This window comes from Anabas testudineus, chromosome 18 (genome assembly GCF_900324465.2).
Source record: "Anabas testudineus chromosome 18, fAnaTes1.2, whole genome shotgun sequence".
Classification (NCBI taxonomy): domain Eukaryota; kingdom Metazoa; phylum Chordata; class Actinopteri; order Anabantiformes; family Anabantidae; genus Anabas; species Anabas testudineus.
The window spans coordinates 1,971,221-1,989,028 of record NC_046627.1 but is presented as its reverse complement, the minus strand read 5'-3'; the positions used below and the strand labels follow the sequence as shown (position 1 = coordinate 1,989,028).

Genomic DNA, 17,808 nt, shown 5'->3' with positions numbered 1-17,808 from the left:
TTATCAGTGAATATTAACTTAAACATTAGTTTATTTATTATCAGTGAATATTAACTTAAACATTAGTTTATTTATTATCAGTGAATATTAACTTAAACATTAGTTTATTTAATATCAGTGAATATTAACTTAAACATTAGTTTAATATCAGTGATTATTAACTTAAACATGAGTTTATTTATTATCAGTGAACATTAACTTAAACATGAGTTTATTTATTATCAGTGATTATTAACTTAAACATTAGTTTATTTATTATCAGTGAATATTAACTTAAACATGAGTTTATTTATTATCAGTGAACATTAACTTAAACATTAGTTTAATATCAGTGAACATTAACTAAACCATTAGTTTATTTATTATCAGTGAACATTAACTTAAACATTAGTTTATTTAATATCAATGAACATTAACTTAACCATTAGTTTATTTGTTATCAGTGAACATTAACTTAAACATTAGTTTATTAATTATCAGTGAATATTAACTTAAACATGAGTTTATTTATTATCAGTGAACATTAACTTAAACATTAGTTTATTAATTATCAGTGAATATTGTGGCAGCATCAAGAAGATAAAAAAAAACAGACTGGCAGCCAGGGGTGAAAACCAGACTTGACTTTAAGTCATCAAAAATCTGTTTCACACAAAATAGTTTGAATTGAAGATTTAATAAATTTAGTAGCTCATATGATCAGTGACAACGTTTGAACAACAGAGAGGCTGAAGAGTCAACAACATGTGTAGGTTCATCAAGTCCAGGACTGGAAACAGAAACCAAGTGTGAAGACTGAAGGTCTTTACAAGACCACAACAACACAGCATCTCCAGGTTCTAGGTTCCTGACTACATGTGCTGGAGAACACCACATCTTGTCTGGTCTTGTTCTGCTTTGAAGGCTTTGTTCCAGCTTCCTCCTGAAAGAGCTGACTCACACCTGGAGGCTGTGCCAACAGTTCTTTGCTGGGTCAGGAAACTGTTTCCAAAATAGGAAAAGAATCATCTCCGGCACAAATCTATATCCTGCAGGAGGTCAATTATTGTAGTGGAAACACATGATGTAAAAATCCTCCAGAGGTTCAGCTGCAAACAACCATGACTTCCGTGTTGACTGACTGAACGTTGCATCGTTCTCCACGCTGTGTCAGGACACCTGGAGCAGCAGCAGACCTGGAGCAGCAGCAGACCTGGAGCGAGGCAGACCTGGAGCAGCAGCAGACCTGGAGCAGCAGCAGACCTGGAGCAGCAGCAGACCTGGAGCAGCAGCAGACCTGGAGCAGCAGCAGACCTGGAGCAGCAGCAGACCTGGAGCAGCAGCAGACCTGGAGCAGCAGCAGACCTGGAGCAGCAGCAGACCTGGAGCAGCAGCAGACCTGGAGCAGCAGCAGACCTGTGCACGGACGCTCTTCTTGGACTTCAGCTCAGCTTCAATACAATCATTCCTGACATACTCATGAGGAAACTGGACATTCTTGGCTTCCCCCCACTTTCATGTGCCTGGTTCAAAGATTTCCTCACAAACTGGTCCCAGACTGTGAGACTTGGCCCCCACCTGTCCTCCACCCGCACAGTGAGCATTGGCTCCTGACAGGGCTGCGTGCTGAGCCCCTTCCTGTACTGTCTCTACACCCATGACTGTAGTCCGTCCCACAACAGAAACCTCATAGTGAAGTTTGCTGATGACACCACAGTGGTCGGACTCATCTCGGGGGGGTGATGAAGCAGCATACAGAGAAGAGGTCCTGAAGCTGGAAACTTGGTGTTCAGAGAATAACCTAGCCCTGAAAACCAAAGAGGTCAATGTCGACTTCAGGAAGCAACCTGCTACCTGCTCAGCTGAAATCATTTGTGTGGGGTCGTGTGGGGGAGGGACTGAGGAGTGGGTAGTAAATAGCAGGGGGTTCTGAGGCTCAGCCTGGAATCGATTGAAATAAAAATAATTAACCAAACAATTGTCCACAGTTTGGTCACCGCTCACCAGACTGCTGGACTTGTATCCAGTGATGGTGCTCGTGCCCCTCCACACGTCCCTGGTCTAGTTCTGCTTTGAAGGTTTTGTTCCAGTTTCCTCCGGAAAGAGTTGACTCAGACTAACTGGCTGTGCCAACAGCTCTTTGTTGTTGTGATGCGTTCACTGCCTCCAGTGGAGTTGTCTTGTTTGTCTTTTCCTGCTGATGGTTTCACATCATTCTGCTGATTCACACTTGGTCTAAATTCAACACTGAACTTTAACTCTGTCCCATTTTATTCAGATCTGCTCTGATGAAACATTGTTAGCAGCTGTTTTCTACTGTGTTTTGTTCAAATATGTAATTTACTGAATATTCAAAGTGTTTTACACTGAAAATCATGGAACTGTGGAAACATCCTTTAATACAAATCAAAACAAACTATTCATTCATTCACTCTCATCGGCTTATCCGGGGCCTCACTCGTGAACAAGACCCCAAGATACTTAAACTCCTCCACTTGAGGGATGATCTCCCCCCCAACCTGGAGGGTGACCCGGCCGGGCTCAGCCCGAAGGAGCGACGTGGGACCGACTTCCTGTAGGCCCACCACCCGCAAGAAGGAGCATAGGGGGTCGGTGCATTGTGGATTGGGTGGCAGCCGTGTGGAGGTGCCTCGACGACCCAATCCCTGGACAAGGAATCTGGCGATTGGGACATGGAATGTCACCTCACTGGGTGGAAAGGAGCCTGAACTTGTGTTGGAGGTTGAGCAGTACCGGCTCGAAATAGTCAGGCTCACTTCCACACACAGTCTGGGCTCTGGAACACAACTCCAAAACAAACTAAATGTTGATAATGTAAAAAGGCAGAGCTACAGTTTGAGCAGGTTCATGGTGCTTTAGTTTCTTATGATACAGCTTCTGTTTGTTGATGATGATTTCACACAGACAGAGAAGAACAAGCAGGTTTCATCAACTTATTAAAGACTAATGAACGTCTCAGTGATCATCGACAGCTGCTGTTTATTACAGTGGGACTGGTAACGTGGGGCTGGTGTGAGCAGTTAATGGTTTAGAAGAAACTTTAGTTTAATGGTGGTCAAGCAGTTCACAGCACACAGAGAAGAACATAATGATCAACAGCGTTTAGAGACCAGAGACTTTTCACACCTGCTGCTGAACGACGGTTTTATCAGGAGGACGTTTTGTAACGTGTGAAATGTACATTTCCTAAAGGTCAGAAAAGCAACACCAATAATAAGAAGTACAACAACAACCATGAGAGGGACCAGCAGTCCAAGATGTACTCCACCCTTGTCTCCTCCATCCTTTTCTCCTCCATCCTTGTTGGTACCTGCAGATGAGAAGCAGCAGTGAGTCTTTGACTTGTCAAAAGGAAACAAGATGATTCAGACACTGAATGTCTGAGTTTCCTTAAATCCACTAAGAAGGTTTATTTCATTTCAGGCATTATTATTATTCACATTTTACTTGATCAACACTACAGAAAAGATAAATCTGAGCTAGAAAACCTGATAACAAACCTGGGCACTGGACTAATCTAAAACTCTGAAGTGGTCTCAGGCTGCCTGTGTCATAGGAGACAACAAAGAACCATTTGATGTACAAAGTGCTGTGGTTTGACGCCATTCTATGTAAATTTAAATTCTGTCATGCTACTGGAGATAATTTCAGTTTCAGATGTGGTTTTAATGAAACTCCTTCCTCTAACTAAAAACCTCTGATTGCAGATATTTGAATCCTTTATGTGTCTGTCTGACATCACTGTGAGTGTATTTATCTCAATGATCTGGAACTTGTCTCATAAAAAACTAGTATTGTAAATCAAACATAAAAACAACATGTCTTTCACAAATACAGATAAAACAAGTGAGTGAAAAGAGGCCTGTGACACAGTTCAGGTTTCTAAATGCATCATTAACATGGACTGACTGTATTTTAACTACTGAGTTTACTTTATAGAAGGTCACATGATGTGGTTACCTGTAGGTTTGGTGTTGACATCATTTTGTTTTCCTGAGTCAGGGCTTCACATCGACTGAGAGTCAACTTCCTCTCATCTTCCAGCAACGACTCAGAAAATCCAAATCAAGAAAATTGTGCCCACTGAGGTTTTTTACAGACCAAGTCAAAAGTAAACACAGCATTTGGACTTTTCCAGATGGAAACAGCTGCAGCAGGTAGAAAAAACAGGACCCAACAAGGTTTCGGTGGTTTTTCCTCGGCGGCTTGTTTTGGTCCACACTGACCACAGGTTTTGTCCGTGTGGATAAAACTCAGAACTTTAAAGCACTGGAAAGTATGACTGCTGTGGTGGATAATTTACCAGAATGTATAACAACAGAAATCAACATGGACACAAAGAAAAACAGAACTGTCAGTTATAGAGCGGCAGGTTCAAAAAGTGAAGGTTTCAAGGACTGGATGGAGGGTATGTTTCCCAAAAGACCATAAATCAGTTTTATATGTGGAGACTTTAATATTGATGTGATAAACTAACTATTAATAAATGACATTAGTGACCATCTGCCAGTGTCGTGGAAATTTCTCACAAGAAATAAAAAGTAAGACGACAGCGTGAGGATTCATTTCAGGTTTACTACATGCAGCATGGAGAGAAGACATCACCAGTGTTCTCTGACTTTGTCTTCTACAGTTCCACTTTTATAGGCACAAAGAAAACAACCCCCACACAAATACAAATACTTATCACATGTCCTGAAGACCTGGTATCTCATGTCATTGATCATCCCTTTCATTCTTAAGGGTTGTAAATACACAGATGGTGTTTTGAGTATACCTGATCAAAAGGTTGTCCTTTCTGTGACTTTTCTTTCCCTGGGCTAGTTTGTTTGTTGTCTCTTGACCTAACAAAACATTTTCACTACACCAGTTTTTATAGTCTATAATTACAATTACAGGAAAATTAAAGCAGACAAGCAAACCGAGTAGAGACGAGTGAGGACAGAGGACATTAACACACTAAAGAATGACCGACTGGTTCAGAGCTGGGACACAGTATATCAAGAAAAAGACATTAACAAGACACATTCTTAAAGATTTTAAACCCTTTTAAATATGATAAAAATCTACTGATTTCAATGACACTGATATGACGTTAGTAAAAACGGTCATTGACAGGATTTCAAACCATTAACATACATATGTAACTTATCATTATAAACAGGTTTATTTCCAAACTAAATGAAAATGACTAAAGTTCTACCTTTGTACAAAACTGGGAGCAAACACCACTTCACAAACTACAGACCTGTCTCTTCACTTCCACAATTTCCCAAAATCCTGGAAAACTTCTCAACAATAGATCAGATCCATTCTTAGAAAAGCTCCAGTTGCTCACTGACAGTCAATATGGATTCAGAACAAACTGATCTACATCACTGGCAATAATGGAATTAGTAGAGGAAATCACAACTGATATAGATCAAAAGAAATCTGCTGTGAGAGTTTTCATTAATCTTATAAATGATTTCGATACAATTGACCATGACATACTATTAGTGGAAAGATATGAGATCAGGACGACAGTATTAGAGTGGGTTAAGAATTATCTTAATTATTAGGGTAACTCATTTTCACAAACTGCTGTCAGCTGGTGAAACTGGGAAACTCTTGCGATATGTGTCTTAACACATTGCATGTGGCGTACCCCAGGGGTCAGTTCTGGGCCCCAAACTGTTCATTTTATAAATCAATGAAATGTGCAAAGTGTCTAGATCGTTAAAGTTGGTATTATTTGCAGTTTATGCAAATATTTTCTGTTCTGGTGAAGATTTAACAAAAATTACAGAAAGACATCACAAAGGAAAATAATAAATTTAAATTTGGTTTCATGGGAATAATCTTTAAACTTGAACAAAACTAAAATCATGAATTTTGGAAAGTAATATAAACTCAGATGCATAAACAGACATATGAAGTTGACATTGAAAGAGTTCAGGAAAATACATTTCTTGGGGTAATCATTGAAGAATCACTTGGAAATCACAAATCAATCAAGTACAAACTAAAGGAAGAAGATCCATTTTACATTTAACAAAGCAAAACATTTTCTAGATCAAAAACCACTTCACGTTCTATACTGTTCATGTTTTAACTAACTTCAATTAAACAACTTCAAAAACTAACCAACTAACCTGTCGTCTGACAGGACGACACTCTCAGTACTACACTGAACACAGAGACACTGAGGAACCAAAGGACAAGAACCCAAACCCAGGATAAAGAGGTTCAGTGAATGTGGTGTTGAAGGTGTGGAGGTGGATCAGTTTGTCAGAGGAGACTCTGTAGAAGGACAGAGTCCCAGCAGGACAGTCCACATACACTGACACTCTGTTATAGACAGAGGAGGAGATGGATGTAAATCTGTTATTGTGAAGAACAGAGTAACCACTAACATCAGAGCATCTCAGATTCCAGGACTGATCGTTCCATCCAAAGGCACAGTTATTAAAGTCTCCTTTACTTCGGATTCCTCTGTAACTCATATCATATCATATCATATCGACCACTCCGCTCCACTCGACCTCCCAGTAACAGCGACCAGTCAGACCATTACTACACAGCAGCTGACACCAGTCAAATCTGTCTGGATGATCAGGATATGACTGATCCTCCTTCACACATGTCACCTTCCTGTTGTTGTCAGACAGTCGTAGTTTTCTGTTCACTGTGTTTGTGTCGATGCTGAGTCGACAGAAATCTGATGGAGAGAACAAGACACAATCCAGCTGCAGTTATTAATCTATCATCAGTTTGATGAGGACTCATGACATCAGGGATTTGAAGGAGTGATGTGACAGTTTGAAGATGGTTGAATGTTGCTGCTTTGTTTTCATCAGTCTCATTAAAAACACACTTACACTTCCTCAGACCTGGTCTCAACCATCGGACTCCACCAGGCTCCACCCTGAAAGGAGGAGGGGGGTCAGAGCAGCACATTCTCTTTCAGCATGCACACATGGACATTACATGGCTCTCGTACACACAGTGTGTTCTGGTTCTGTTCTAATGGAGGCTTGTATGTAGGGATGGACATTCAGCAAACAACTAAGGAATTGGAGTCCTTATCTTGGAATTCTACGGAGCAGGGAGGTGACATGGAGGAAAGATTTCAATTCTCTAGTTCACAGCAGTTTTGGTGTCACTCTGTCACCAGACAAACTAATGTGACACCACAGGAATCAGGAAACTGGAGAGCAAAGTCCAAGAGGCTCAACTCCACATACATGGACTCTGTGTGTGTGTTTTCCTCTCTCTAATGTCTGTGGACTGATCTCAACTGAGCTTCACACGTTGTCCTGTGTTCAGAGGAAGTCTAGTTCACCTACAGCTACTGGATATTGATCATTACACACAGACTTTGTGGCTTCATCTGATTTGGTGTCAGATTTGTTGGAGCAGCCAGACACAGAAAGTTAAAACAGGAGTTTGAGGAGAAAAACATTCAATCACAAACTAATTCTTCAACTGGGAACAACAAGGAGTTTTTTTCTCTTTGACAGATTGTAAAGATGAAATGAACATGTTCTAGTTCAGATTTACTGTCTCCTATATATGACACAAGATCTCATCATGACGAGATCAGGATCTCAGGAAGGTGAAGATGCTTCAATCATCACTATTTGAGGAGACAGAGACATGATGCTGTGACCTGATTCAATCCTCTGATATTCTGACACTCTACCTAGAGGGTGGATAAGGCTGCCTGTGTTGGGTTTTTTCTCGTGGCTTTTTAGTACCACCTAGTGGAGCAACCAGGTACCACAGAGGAATACAGGACATTTACTGACAGTTACATCTGACGTCCTCAACTTCTGCATAATCAGTTAACATAGAGTGAATTGATTCAATTATTAACATTGATGAATGGTTATTCATTACCATCCCTACTTCCTCCTCCATCAGACATTGTCTGTGGCTGCAGCAGGCCTCTCCATACCTGAGAGTGTCCAGTCTCCAGTGTGGATCCTCCAGTCCAGCAGACAGCTGCTTCACTCCTGAGTCTCCTGGATGATTGTAGCTCAGGTCCAGGTCTCTCAGATGGGAGGGGTTGGAGCTCAGAGCTGAGGCCAGAGAAGCACAGCCTTCCTCTGTGATCAGACAGCCTGACAGTCTGCAGACACACAGAACAACACACAGGAGACTTGGTGCTGATGTTTTTAGTACACACCAACATCACATACTCCTATTTGTATTTGAAGCAAATTTAGCTACATACAGTGGAAAGAAAAAGTAAATTAACTATTTTCTATTTCCCGTTTGGTATCAATTGTTCATGAAATGTGACTCGTCCTGATGCCCAACTTCTGGAGATCCGTCGCTTGAATCCATCGTCTGCTCTATGGGATGCGTGTGGAGACTGGAGTTGGTCACACACTACTACGAAGTCGGTCTTGGCCTCGGCGGACGTCGGCAGCTGTTTCTCGGAGGTCTTGACTCAACGCTCGATAGTCAAGGAATGGAACAAGTCTGCCTGCAATAACTAACTGGACTCCACATTAACTTAAAGACATTAACTGTTATACTTTTCTCTTTCAGCACATTCAGCTCTCTGAAAGTCAATGGAAATGTGAACTGTATGTCCTGGTTGGCTTTGTCTTCAGCCCAGTCCAGAGTGAACTTCTGTGTTAAGACTGTTTTCCCAATGCCAGCCACACCCTTTGTCATCACTGTTCTTGGTTCCTGTCTTCCAGGTGAGCCTTTAAAGATGTCTTCTTGTCTGATGGTTGTTTCTGGTCTTTCTGGTTTCCTGGATGCTGTTTCAATCTGTCTGACCTCATGTTCATCATTGACCTCTCCACTCCCTCCCTCTGTGATGTAGAGCTCTGTGTAGATCTGGTTCAGAAGGGTTTTTTGTCCTGCTTTAGCAATCCCCTCAAACACACACTGGAACTTCTTCTTCAGATTAGATTTAAGTTTAGACCTGACATCCGTAATATCAACTGTATCTGGATGAAGAACAGATAATAAGATGTAACATTAGTGACCTGGTCACAACAGACACTGTCACAGTGATTTCTTCTTCCACTTGTAATTTTTCAACTCACTGTACAATCAAAGCTCATTTAAGATGGTTTATCACCAACCTCATTGATAAAAATTAATAATTTAATAAACACTGTCAGACTTAGGTGTAATTGAAGGTTTATTATTAATGAGTGGAAAGGTCCACTTGGTCCTAATGACAGATGAGTGGAGACATGGAAATGTTTAGTAGAGATGGCAGTGGATTGGTTAACCAGATAATTTAAGAGTAATTTGATCTTTGATCGGTCTTTAGCTGGATTTCCTTCTACAAGTTTCTGTCTTACTGACGATCTCTAAGAAAACCTACAACAGTCAGAACGACTCAACACAGACTGATGGTTCATCTTATTTTGTCTTCTATACACTGTTGGACCTTCTGTTTTCATGGTACCTGCATGTTTTAAACAATAAATAACACAGAATGTCAAAGAAACACATCCAGTAGGTTTATCAAGGTTAAACTGATGGAGCCTGAGAGTTAAATACGGGTTTATGTGTTAAAATCAAACGGAGCCTGTTGTGTCTACATGACGTTCCAGTTGTTTCATATCTTACCTTCCTGTGACTGACCTTTATTACGCTTCATTTTCTGGAAAATCACCTCCAGAACTTTACCACTGTACATCTGGAACATCACATTTACTGTGTCTCGTCTGTCTGCTTCCTCCAGTTTGGACTTTTTGATGTTCTGTAAACCATCTGGTAACTTTGCATTCTGCAGATACCACTGGAATGTTTTCAGTTCCTCTTCTCCCAAATCCTCCAACATGTGCAGTAGCTCCTCCTTTACAGACGTCTCCATCTGTGAAACAAACCAGAGGTCACTTAAAAGAGACAAATAAGGTTCAACATGTCACATCATATTTATTCACATATATTTAGCTAGAGTTAGGGCTATTAAAAAGTACAAATCTGTTGATGTGGAAACAACACCTCTGCTTTTAGACGTGTCCTCAAGGGACAAGACAAAGTACAATAAAAAAAAAACTGACCGCCGCTCTGCGTTCAATACAATCATCCTGTTCAACCTGTAGGTCCCCTCTCCCACCTGCATCTGGATTAAACCGTTCTGGTTCCGGCCCCCACCTCTCCACCACGCTCACACCCAGTAATGGTGTGCTGAGCCCCCTACTGTTCGCCCTGTATACCAAGGACTGCACTCCATCCCAGCAACCAATACTATCATCACGTTCCCTGATTATACCACGCCGGTTGATGTCACGATCCCAGCTTTCTCGTGCCTGATCTCCGGTTATTCCCCCTCCCTGCCTCACAGCTCTGATTGCTCATTATCCACACCTGTGCCACTCCTTCCCTTCTTAAGCAGCTCCACGTGCCTCTCAACTCTGCCAGATAGTCTCACATAAACTAAGGAGACAAACTATCCAGCGTTTCCTTTTGGACTGACTTCCTGATAACCAACCTGTCTGACCTGAACCTGCCTCTGCTCATCCTTTCAGATCCTGTTCCTGCCTTCTTCCCTGTTCTGTCTTTGTGTTGGATATTCCTGTGTATGGCCTGGACCATCTCTTGACATAGCTTACTGCCCTACTGGATCTCTGATATCAGTGCTGCCTTTCTGTGTTGACCTAGTTTGTTTGGATGTCTTTATTAGTTTTAATGACACTACTGTTTGGACAGCTGTTTGTGCATGATCTTGGATTTGTCTCTTGCTCTGCACCTTGGATATCTGGAAAACTGTCTACTGACATTGTGTGTTTCATTACTGATTTTGCTTGTGCAACATAGCTCACTCTCCAAGTTCAGTTAGTATTCCTTACGTAACATTATCCAAGATCCAGCCAAAGACTCGAACTAACTCTGTCTCCTCTCCTAGACCACCATACTCACCTGGAAAAAGCTCTGTTCAGTTGCTGACTCCTGTGCATGCTCCACTATTTTTGTCTAACATGAAAGCCTTAATGAAGAAAGCTCAGCAGCGGCTGACACACTGTCAGGTGTGTGGTCTGCAGGCTCCACAGCAGTGGACAGGAAAACTGTGGAGAGGGTGATAAATACAGCTCAAACAATCACCAGCTGCCCTCTGCCCTCCTTACTGAATGAAAAACGCTGTCATCACTTTGTTTCTCCAGAGGTCCAACTGCAGACCTCAGTTCTGAGTCCAGTGAAACAACAGTGTTACTTTTCATCATGTGATCCCTTCATTGGAGCCGGGATTGTCATTCTCTGTGTGGAGAAACCTCGGCTCCTGTTCACATCAGTGTTTTTCTGATGAACACTGGTTTGATTTCAGTGTTCAGACAATCTCTGGTTTGAACTCACAGATGTATTTAGTCCTGCTTCTGAACCCAGCTTGGATTAGATGTGCTCTCTTTCTACTTTTCTCCACTTTCTGTTCAAAATCTCACCTTTAAACTACATTTAGGACATTTTGAAATTGCCAGCAGGTACAGTTACTAGTTACTTTACACATGAAGATTTGACAGTTTCTCACTTGATTCTGGTTCTGAACAGAACAAACAGTTGATGGATGAAGCAGGAAAAGAATCATCAGATTGATCAATAATGAACAGAATCATCACAGCTCCATAGAAATCATTCACTGTCTGTGTCTCAGAGTTCTCTCTAATAAACTGAGGGACTTTGGACTAAACCACCGTTGTCGGGATTAACCAGCGGTTCCACCTGGACAAAGGTTTCCTGAATCACTTGGTTCAACGACGACACCGACTTTATCGACAGAGAGAACCAACAACAGAAAGAGACAGAAAACATACTCAGCCTGAAACGCAGACACTCTGAGCGTCCTCCACTCCCAGCATGCACTGGGAGACTGAGAGAGAAGCAGCAAAAAGTCATAAAGTCAAACAATAAACCTGGACTTTGACTCCAGTCACACAAACACACTGTTAAAATGAACAGTCAGAACCAGTGAACCATGTTCTGCCTCGTCCCCACTCTAGAGTTTGAATGTAGAAATTTGTGAATGTGAATGTGGGGACAGTGGACCGAGGCAACGAATAGAATAACTTTTTTTAATAGATGCCAGACTGGGCCACAGAGCCCACTATCAGACAAACTACTGCAGAACTGAGACCAACATGTTCCTCATTTATTTCACTGGACGTTCAGACCACACAGAGCAGACGTCACCAACGTTGGTGAACATGAAGATATTTGTGTCCAACATTCACCACAGTCACTACTTCAGTCAGAGTAACTCTCTCTGTGTCCAGCAGGGGGCAGAAGAAGCTGTTTAATCAGTGAAGAGCAAGAGAACAAGATCAGGTGATGAAGAGGAGTCAGAACATCCTCACATTACACAGTTCCTACTGCTGTGTTCTGTATGTTATAAAGTACTTTAGAAGGAGAAGACACGTCCTACCACTGAACAGATGTTTAAAACTATTATAACTGACTAAATATTAAACAATCTGCTGAGTTACTTTATGGTAAATTATTTAAAAAATAAAAATAGAATATTTAAATTACTAATATCAACAGTGTTACTCCCTGTTACAGTTCTGCTGTACTGCATTGGTAATATATATATACAATTTTAATAGAATGAATACAATTACAAGATCATATTAATTAATAATATTTAATATCTATCGTCACACGTAAGATAAGAAACTTTCTCTAACTCTCAATAATTCACTGATTATTAAACAAACACAGATCTCCTGTACTAAAGTTTTTTCCTGTTCAGTTTAACACTAAATGATGTCGGTGCTGTTAATAGTCTGTGGTTATGGTTTGTGAATATTTGTGCACAGTAGAGAGGTGTGGATCTGTTACCACAAACAAACAAGAACAAGTCAAAGTTTCCATTTTAACACCTTTGTATAAACCACAGAACTACACGAGAAAAACAGCTGCTACATTTAGACCAAAGTTTATTGATGCTTCAGAGAAACAAGTGAATAAATATAAATAAAAAGTAAAGTTAATGTGGAATCACTGAAAACTGTATAAGTGGGTTATACAAAAAATGATCCATGTCTAAAAATGAAATAAAAGAATTTAAGGTGTTGTAACCAGTTCCAGATCAGCAGGTGGACGTCAGTGTTTGAACTGTTGTGAAGGTGTGAAGCTCGACTTCAGTGAAGAGTAGACGACCTCTGGTTCTGGACAAAAGTCTGAACACAAACACACAGTCACACGTTTGTTAATCAGCCTCTGACGACATGATCTCTGAGCTACACGTCTGATCGTGACCTCTTATTGTTGAGCTCAGTGTCCTTATATTGTTTCTGTCCTGTTATTTATTTAATCAGACTAAAGTCTTCCACTGTTAGTGATGCCTCTTTATTCAGCTTCCCTCTCACATATCTCTCAGTTTCTAGAGTGTCTCTGTGTAAAGTACAGAGTTGGATACAGGATATAGTTAGCTTAGCTTAGCATAAGGAAACAGTGAATGTAGCTGTACCTGCAGCTGCTCCTCTGCTCCTGTTTGGTCTGATGACTATTTGTTCATAACTGACGTCTTCTGTTCTCACACCTGAGTAGACAATATCTGGATCAGTGTCTGTAAAATAAAATACAGAAGACATCACTGCAGATAGTTGATAATAGTACTTTTTACTGCAAATGTTAGAACTACTAGTTAGAACTGTAGTACTAGAGCTATAGTAAACAAGTATTTTTAGTTTTTAATTCTAAAAATTGCTGTGGTTTACAAATGCTACTAAAATACTAGATTTAGTTTGACAAAGACCAGAGTGAGAAGCAAACAACACAAAGCAGCAGATGGTTCATCACCTGACACATGGATTTGAACCCAGGACCTTACATTTACATTTAGTTAGAAGCTTTTATCTAAAGTGACTTACAAGTGAGGTACAAAGCAAAAAAATATCAAATCCAGGTAAGACAAACTTTAAGATGCTCTAGAGACAGCTGTTTGAGTTGAACAGGTTATAAGATTTTATTTTTCAAGAGTTGTGTTTTCAGCATGTTTTTGAAAGTTAAGAGTGACGTAGCTGAGTGTGTAGAGGTGGGTAGTTTGTTCAATCATCGTGGAACCAAAGAACTGAAAAGTTTTGTCAGGGATCTTTTGAGGTGAGAGAACCACAAGACGTGATGATGATAGAGAGGGATTGTTGACCTGGATGACTGAGTTCAGGTAGGTCGGTGCTGTGGACTTGATCACTTTACAGGTGAGAGTCAGGACCTGAACCTGATGCAGCAGCTACAGGAAGTCAGTGCAGAGATCTGAAGACTGGTGTAACGTGTTGTTTCTGGGCGATCAAAACTGAGACGGGCTTCAGTGTCTCACAGCATTGTTGTTATTAATATTAGTTATATTAGTAGTATTACTAGTATTTGTAGTAGTAGTAGTAGTAGTAGTAGTAGTAGTAGTAGTAGTAGTGTTAGTAGTAGTATTAGTAGTAGTGTTAGTAGTAGTAGTAGTAGTAGTAGTATTGAGCTGCAATACACAAAAAAAAATAAAAATCAAAGCAGAAGTACAAATGAACACTTACCTCTGCTTTGCCTGGTTGTTTGTTGTTGGTGACTGTTTTTATTTAATATTTTGACTTCACTGTATGTGATGTCATCTTCTTTAACTTTTACTTCACCAGCTGGAACAAACCAAAATGAACCAACTCAAATTGCAGATGAAATGTGTAACTTGTAGTTTTTGTAAATTTGAAAGAAACAGTAAAATGTAATTAAGAGAATACTGTAACATGGGAGGACGTATGTTAAACAGAATCAATCTAACTTTATAAAGTCTGTATCTCACCTTTAGATTTCTTCCTAACACATCGTCTCACCAGTAGAATCAGTAAGATCAGTAGAAGCAGAACAAAGACAACAGAACATGTAAGAGACACTGTGAAGAGGAGATGAGGAGGAGAAGAAGGTACGTAGGCAGTAGAAGTAGAGGTGGTGGTAGGTGGAGGTGTTGTAGTTGTTTTTCCTAAAATGAACCAATAACATATAAAAAAAAAAACATATATATATAAAATATTAAATCATTGTCACATAATGAATAATGACTGGAGACTTAATTTATAAAGAAACAAAGAATTTAAGTTAAAGTTTTTTTTCCCCTCCTGACCTGTGACAGAGATCCAGCTGGGTGGAGACTCTCCATGACTGCTGATGTGACACTTGTAGAGGCCTTCATCAGACTTGGTAACATGGTGGATGGTCATGTGACCTGTAGGCTCAGTCCTGATGAGGGAGCCATCTTTATAGAAATCAGCTGGGAGCTTGGAGGGAGGGCTCTTTGTTTGACAGTGCAGAGTGACATCATGTCCCTCCATCACAGGGAGGACAGGACTCTGCAGGATCACTGATCCACCTCAACACAGAGACAAACTACAGCATTTCATCCATTTCCACACAGACTCATCAACACTAACTCCACAGTCTGATCTTACCAGAGACAGTGATGTTGATGATGCTACTGGTTGATCCCTCTCTGGACTCACACCAGTAAACTCCACTGTCCAATGAGTTGATGTAGCTGATGTTACAAGACAAACCAGCTGTTCTCCCCAACCATCTCCACACTGAGTCATCTGTCGTTTGGTTGTGTTCCTCCTCAGTGTCCATCCAGCAGAGCTGTCGTCCTCCTCACAGCTCAGAGACACAGACTCATCTTCAAACAGCTGAGATCTGTTGGGACTCACAGTCAGATGAACTGCAGAAAGATTCATGCAGAGGTAAAAATTGTACAAATTAGTTTTGAAGCATCAACTAGTTGTTAGAGTGACATTCACATTTCCACATTACATTATATCAAGAATGAAGTCAATTTGTATTTCTGTCTTCTTTTCCTGAACTTTCTGTCAAATTTGGAATCTGAAAGTAAAAACTTCTGTTTCTAAGTTACTCACAGTCTCTCGTTCACACCAGAGAATGTAGATGAAACAAATATCAAGTATTTTATCACCTACACAGAAAAGTTGTGAACAGCTCACTAATCACTCAGCAGTATTCACGTTTCAATAGAATCGTTTTTACACTAATTGATGATGTTGTAGGTTAATTAATCTGTTCATTAATATGCAGTTAATGAAAGGTGGTTTTGGAGAAGTCTGTGTCTCCAGGAGATAAAGAACTCTGTAAAGTAAAATCAGTTTCTTGGTAAATATGGTCGTTCTTCAACACAGACTCAATCTGAACGATCGTTAGCTTCAATCACCTTCATCTATTTATCAAAAAACACTGTACAAGTGTAAGTTAAGGAGCTGCTGGGTAAAATCAGCAACTTGATGTTTAAACATCTTTACAGAATCAGTAGAGAAGTTTACTGACCTTGGTTTGTTGTGCAGCACAGCAGTGAGATCACGACTGAAGAAGGAATAAATCAATAAATAATATTATGAGAGTGGGAGATAGAAATGAATTCATGGTAATAAACTGGAAAGACACTTATCTACTGGTTTTTTCAGTGTAATCATCATGAATCATCAAACACATGCAGCTCTGCACAAACAGCTGGAGACTTTTTGAAGTTGACATGAGATCAGAGAATTTCAGCACTTTCTGCCTGATCAGCAGGTTTTGTATTATTCTGAATTATTTTGATTTCTTAACAATGATCAGTACCTGAAGTCAGAGTGTATGAAACATAAAGAACCAACCTGAACTAAACTTGAGTTGTATCTAGTTAACTAGCATGTTAGCAAGATAATTATCTAACTTACTGTGAATGGAAAGAAGTAGATTTCAAAATAACTAGTGTATACATCACTATGTAGTGTATACATATAGTGAATACATCAAATTTAATGTATTTTTAATTTTTGAAATTAATGCAAATCTACAATTTTACAATTTGTTTCTTTTTGTATAATTCAATGTCATGATAACAGATGGACGGATGTGTAAATTTTAAACAACCTTCTAACATGTCACTGATCTTTAGGTCTGTGTTCATTAGACGTGTGTTTTCAAATAATTACTGAAGCTCTTTGTGTTCTTATACAGAAAGTACCAAACTATCATCCATATTACTTCAATTCTTATTCAGTTATTATTTTATTATTGCTGAAATATTATTCCTATTATTTATTACAGAGATGTTTAATGTAAAGTGCTGCCCAAAATGTTCATCTCAGTGTAACAGCAAAGTTACAGACAATTGTGCAGAACATTTAAAGCTGATCAATGATATTTTAACAGTATTGATTTTAAAAAAAGTTAAAACTTACTACGTAGGGGAAGAAAATGATCTGACCAAAGTCCTATTGTTTAAAATTCTTCTTTACTATGATCCACATTGTCAGAACATAAATTACTGAACGTCTTTCTTGTTAATTTACATTTTAAATCCTCCATTTTTCTTCATTTCATTTTCTCTAAATAATGACTAAGATGTTCTCTCCTCATTCACAGTAAATAAAATCATTTAATAACATATCTTGTACTCACAGAGCAGCCACTGAAGAGCTGTTTGGTCCATTGTTACACTTGGTGATGTGAGATCATCAACACGTTTGGTCAGAGCAGTTAGTTTTACTTCCTTCCTCTTTGTATTTGAGTCTGTTGGTGTGAAATTTCCGTTCCAGCAGTTCACAGGAGAGAGCACATTTAGTTTTATGTTATTATCTCACAGATAAATTATCAGCACATCTTCCAAACAGAATACAGCGACAGGATTACCTTAGCATCATCTTAAGAATCATCTTATGAGATTCAGGATTCCAAAAGGTTAATTAATCACATGTGGAAATTGTTTAACATTCACATTTATCTGTGTTTGTTTGTTTTTATTATTCTGTTTTATTGTTCATTGGGTTTGATGAGTTGTTGGTTTATTTGTATCTGATCAACAACACACACAAAAACTGTAAGATCATA

The 17,808-nt window shown here is 39.6% G+C and overlaps 1 protein-coding gene across 1 annotated transcript in view; it reads right to left on the bottom strand.

The window, feature by feature from the left end:
- Positions 1–1,494: 1,494 nt before the first annotated feature.
- Positions 1,495–17,808, bottom strand: part of LOC113168675 (programmed cell death 1 ligand 1-like) — a gene marked incomplete at its 5' end in the record, with an annotated part of 107,065 nt that continues 90,751 nt past the window's right edge. Inside the window, 3 exons of the mRNA XM_033326734.1 lie at positions 1,495–1,877; positions 9,583–9,829; positions 11,784–11,821. Coding sequence (XP_033182625.1) covers positions 1,495–1,877; positions 9,583–9,829; positions 11,784–11,821 — 668 coding nt within the window. The remainder of the gene's footprint in view (positions 1,878–9,582; positions 9,830–11,783; positions 11,822–17,808) is intronic.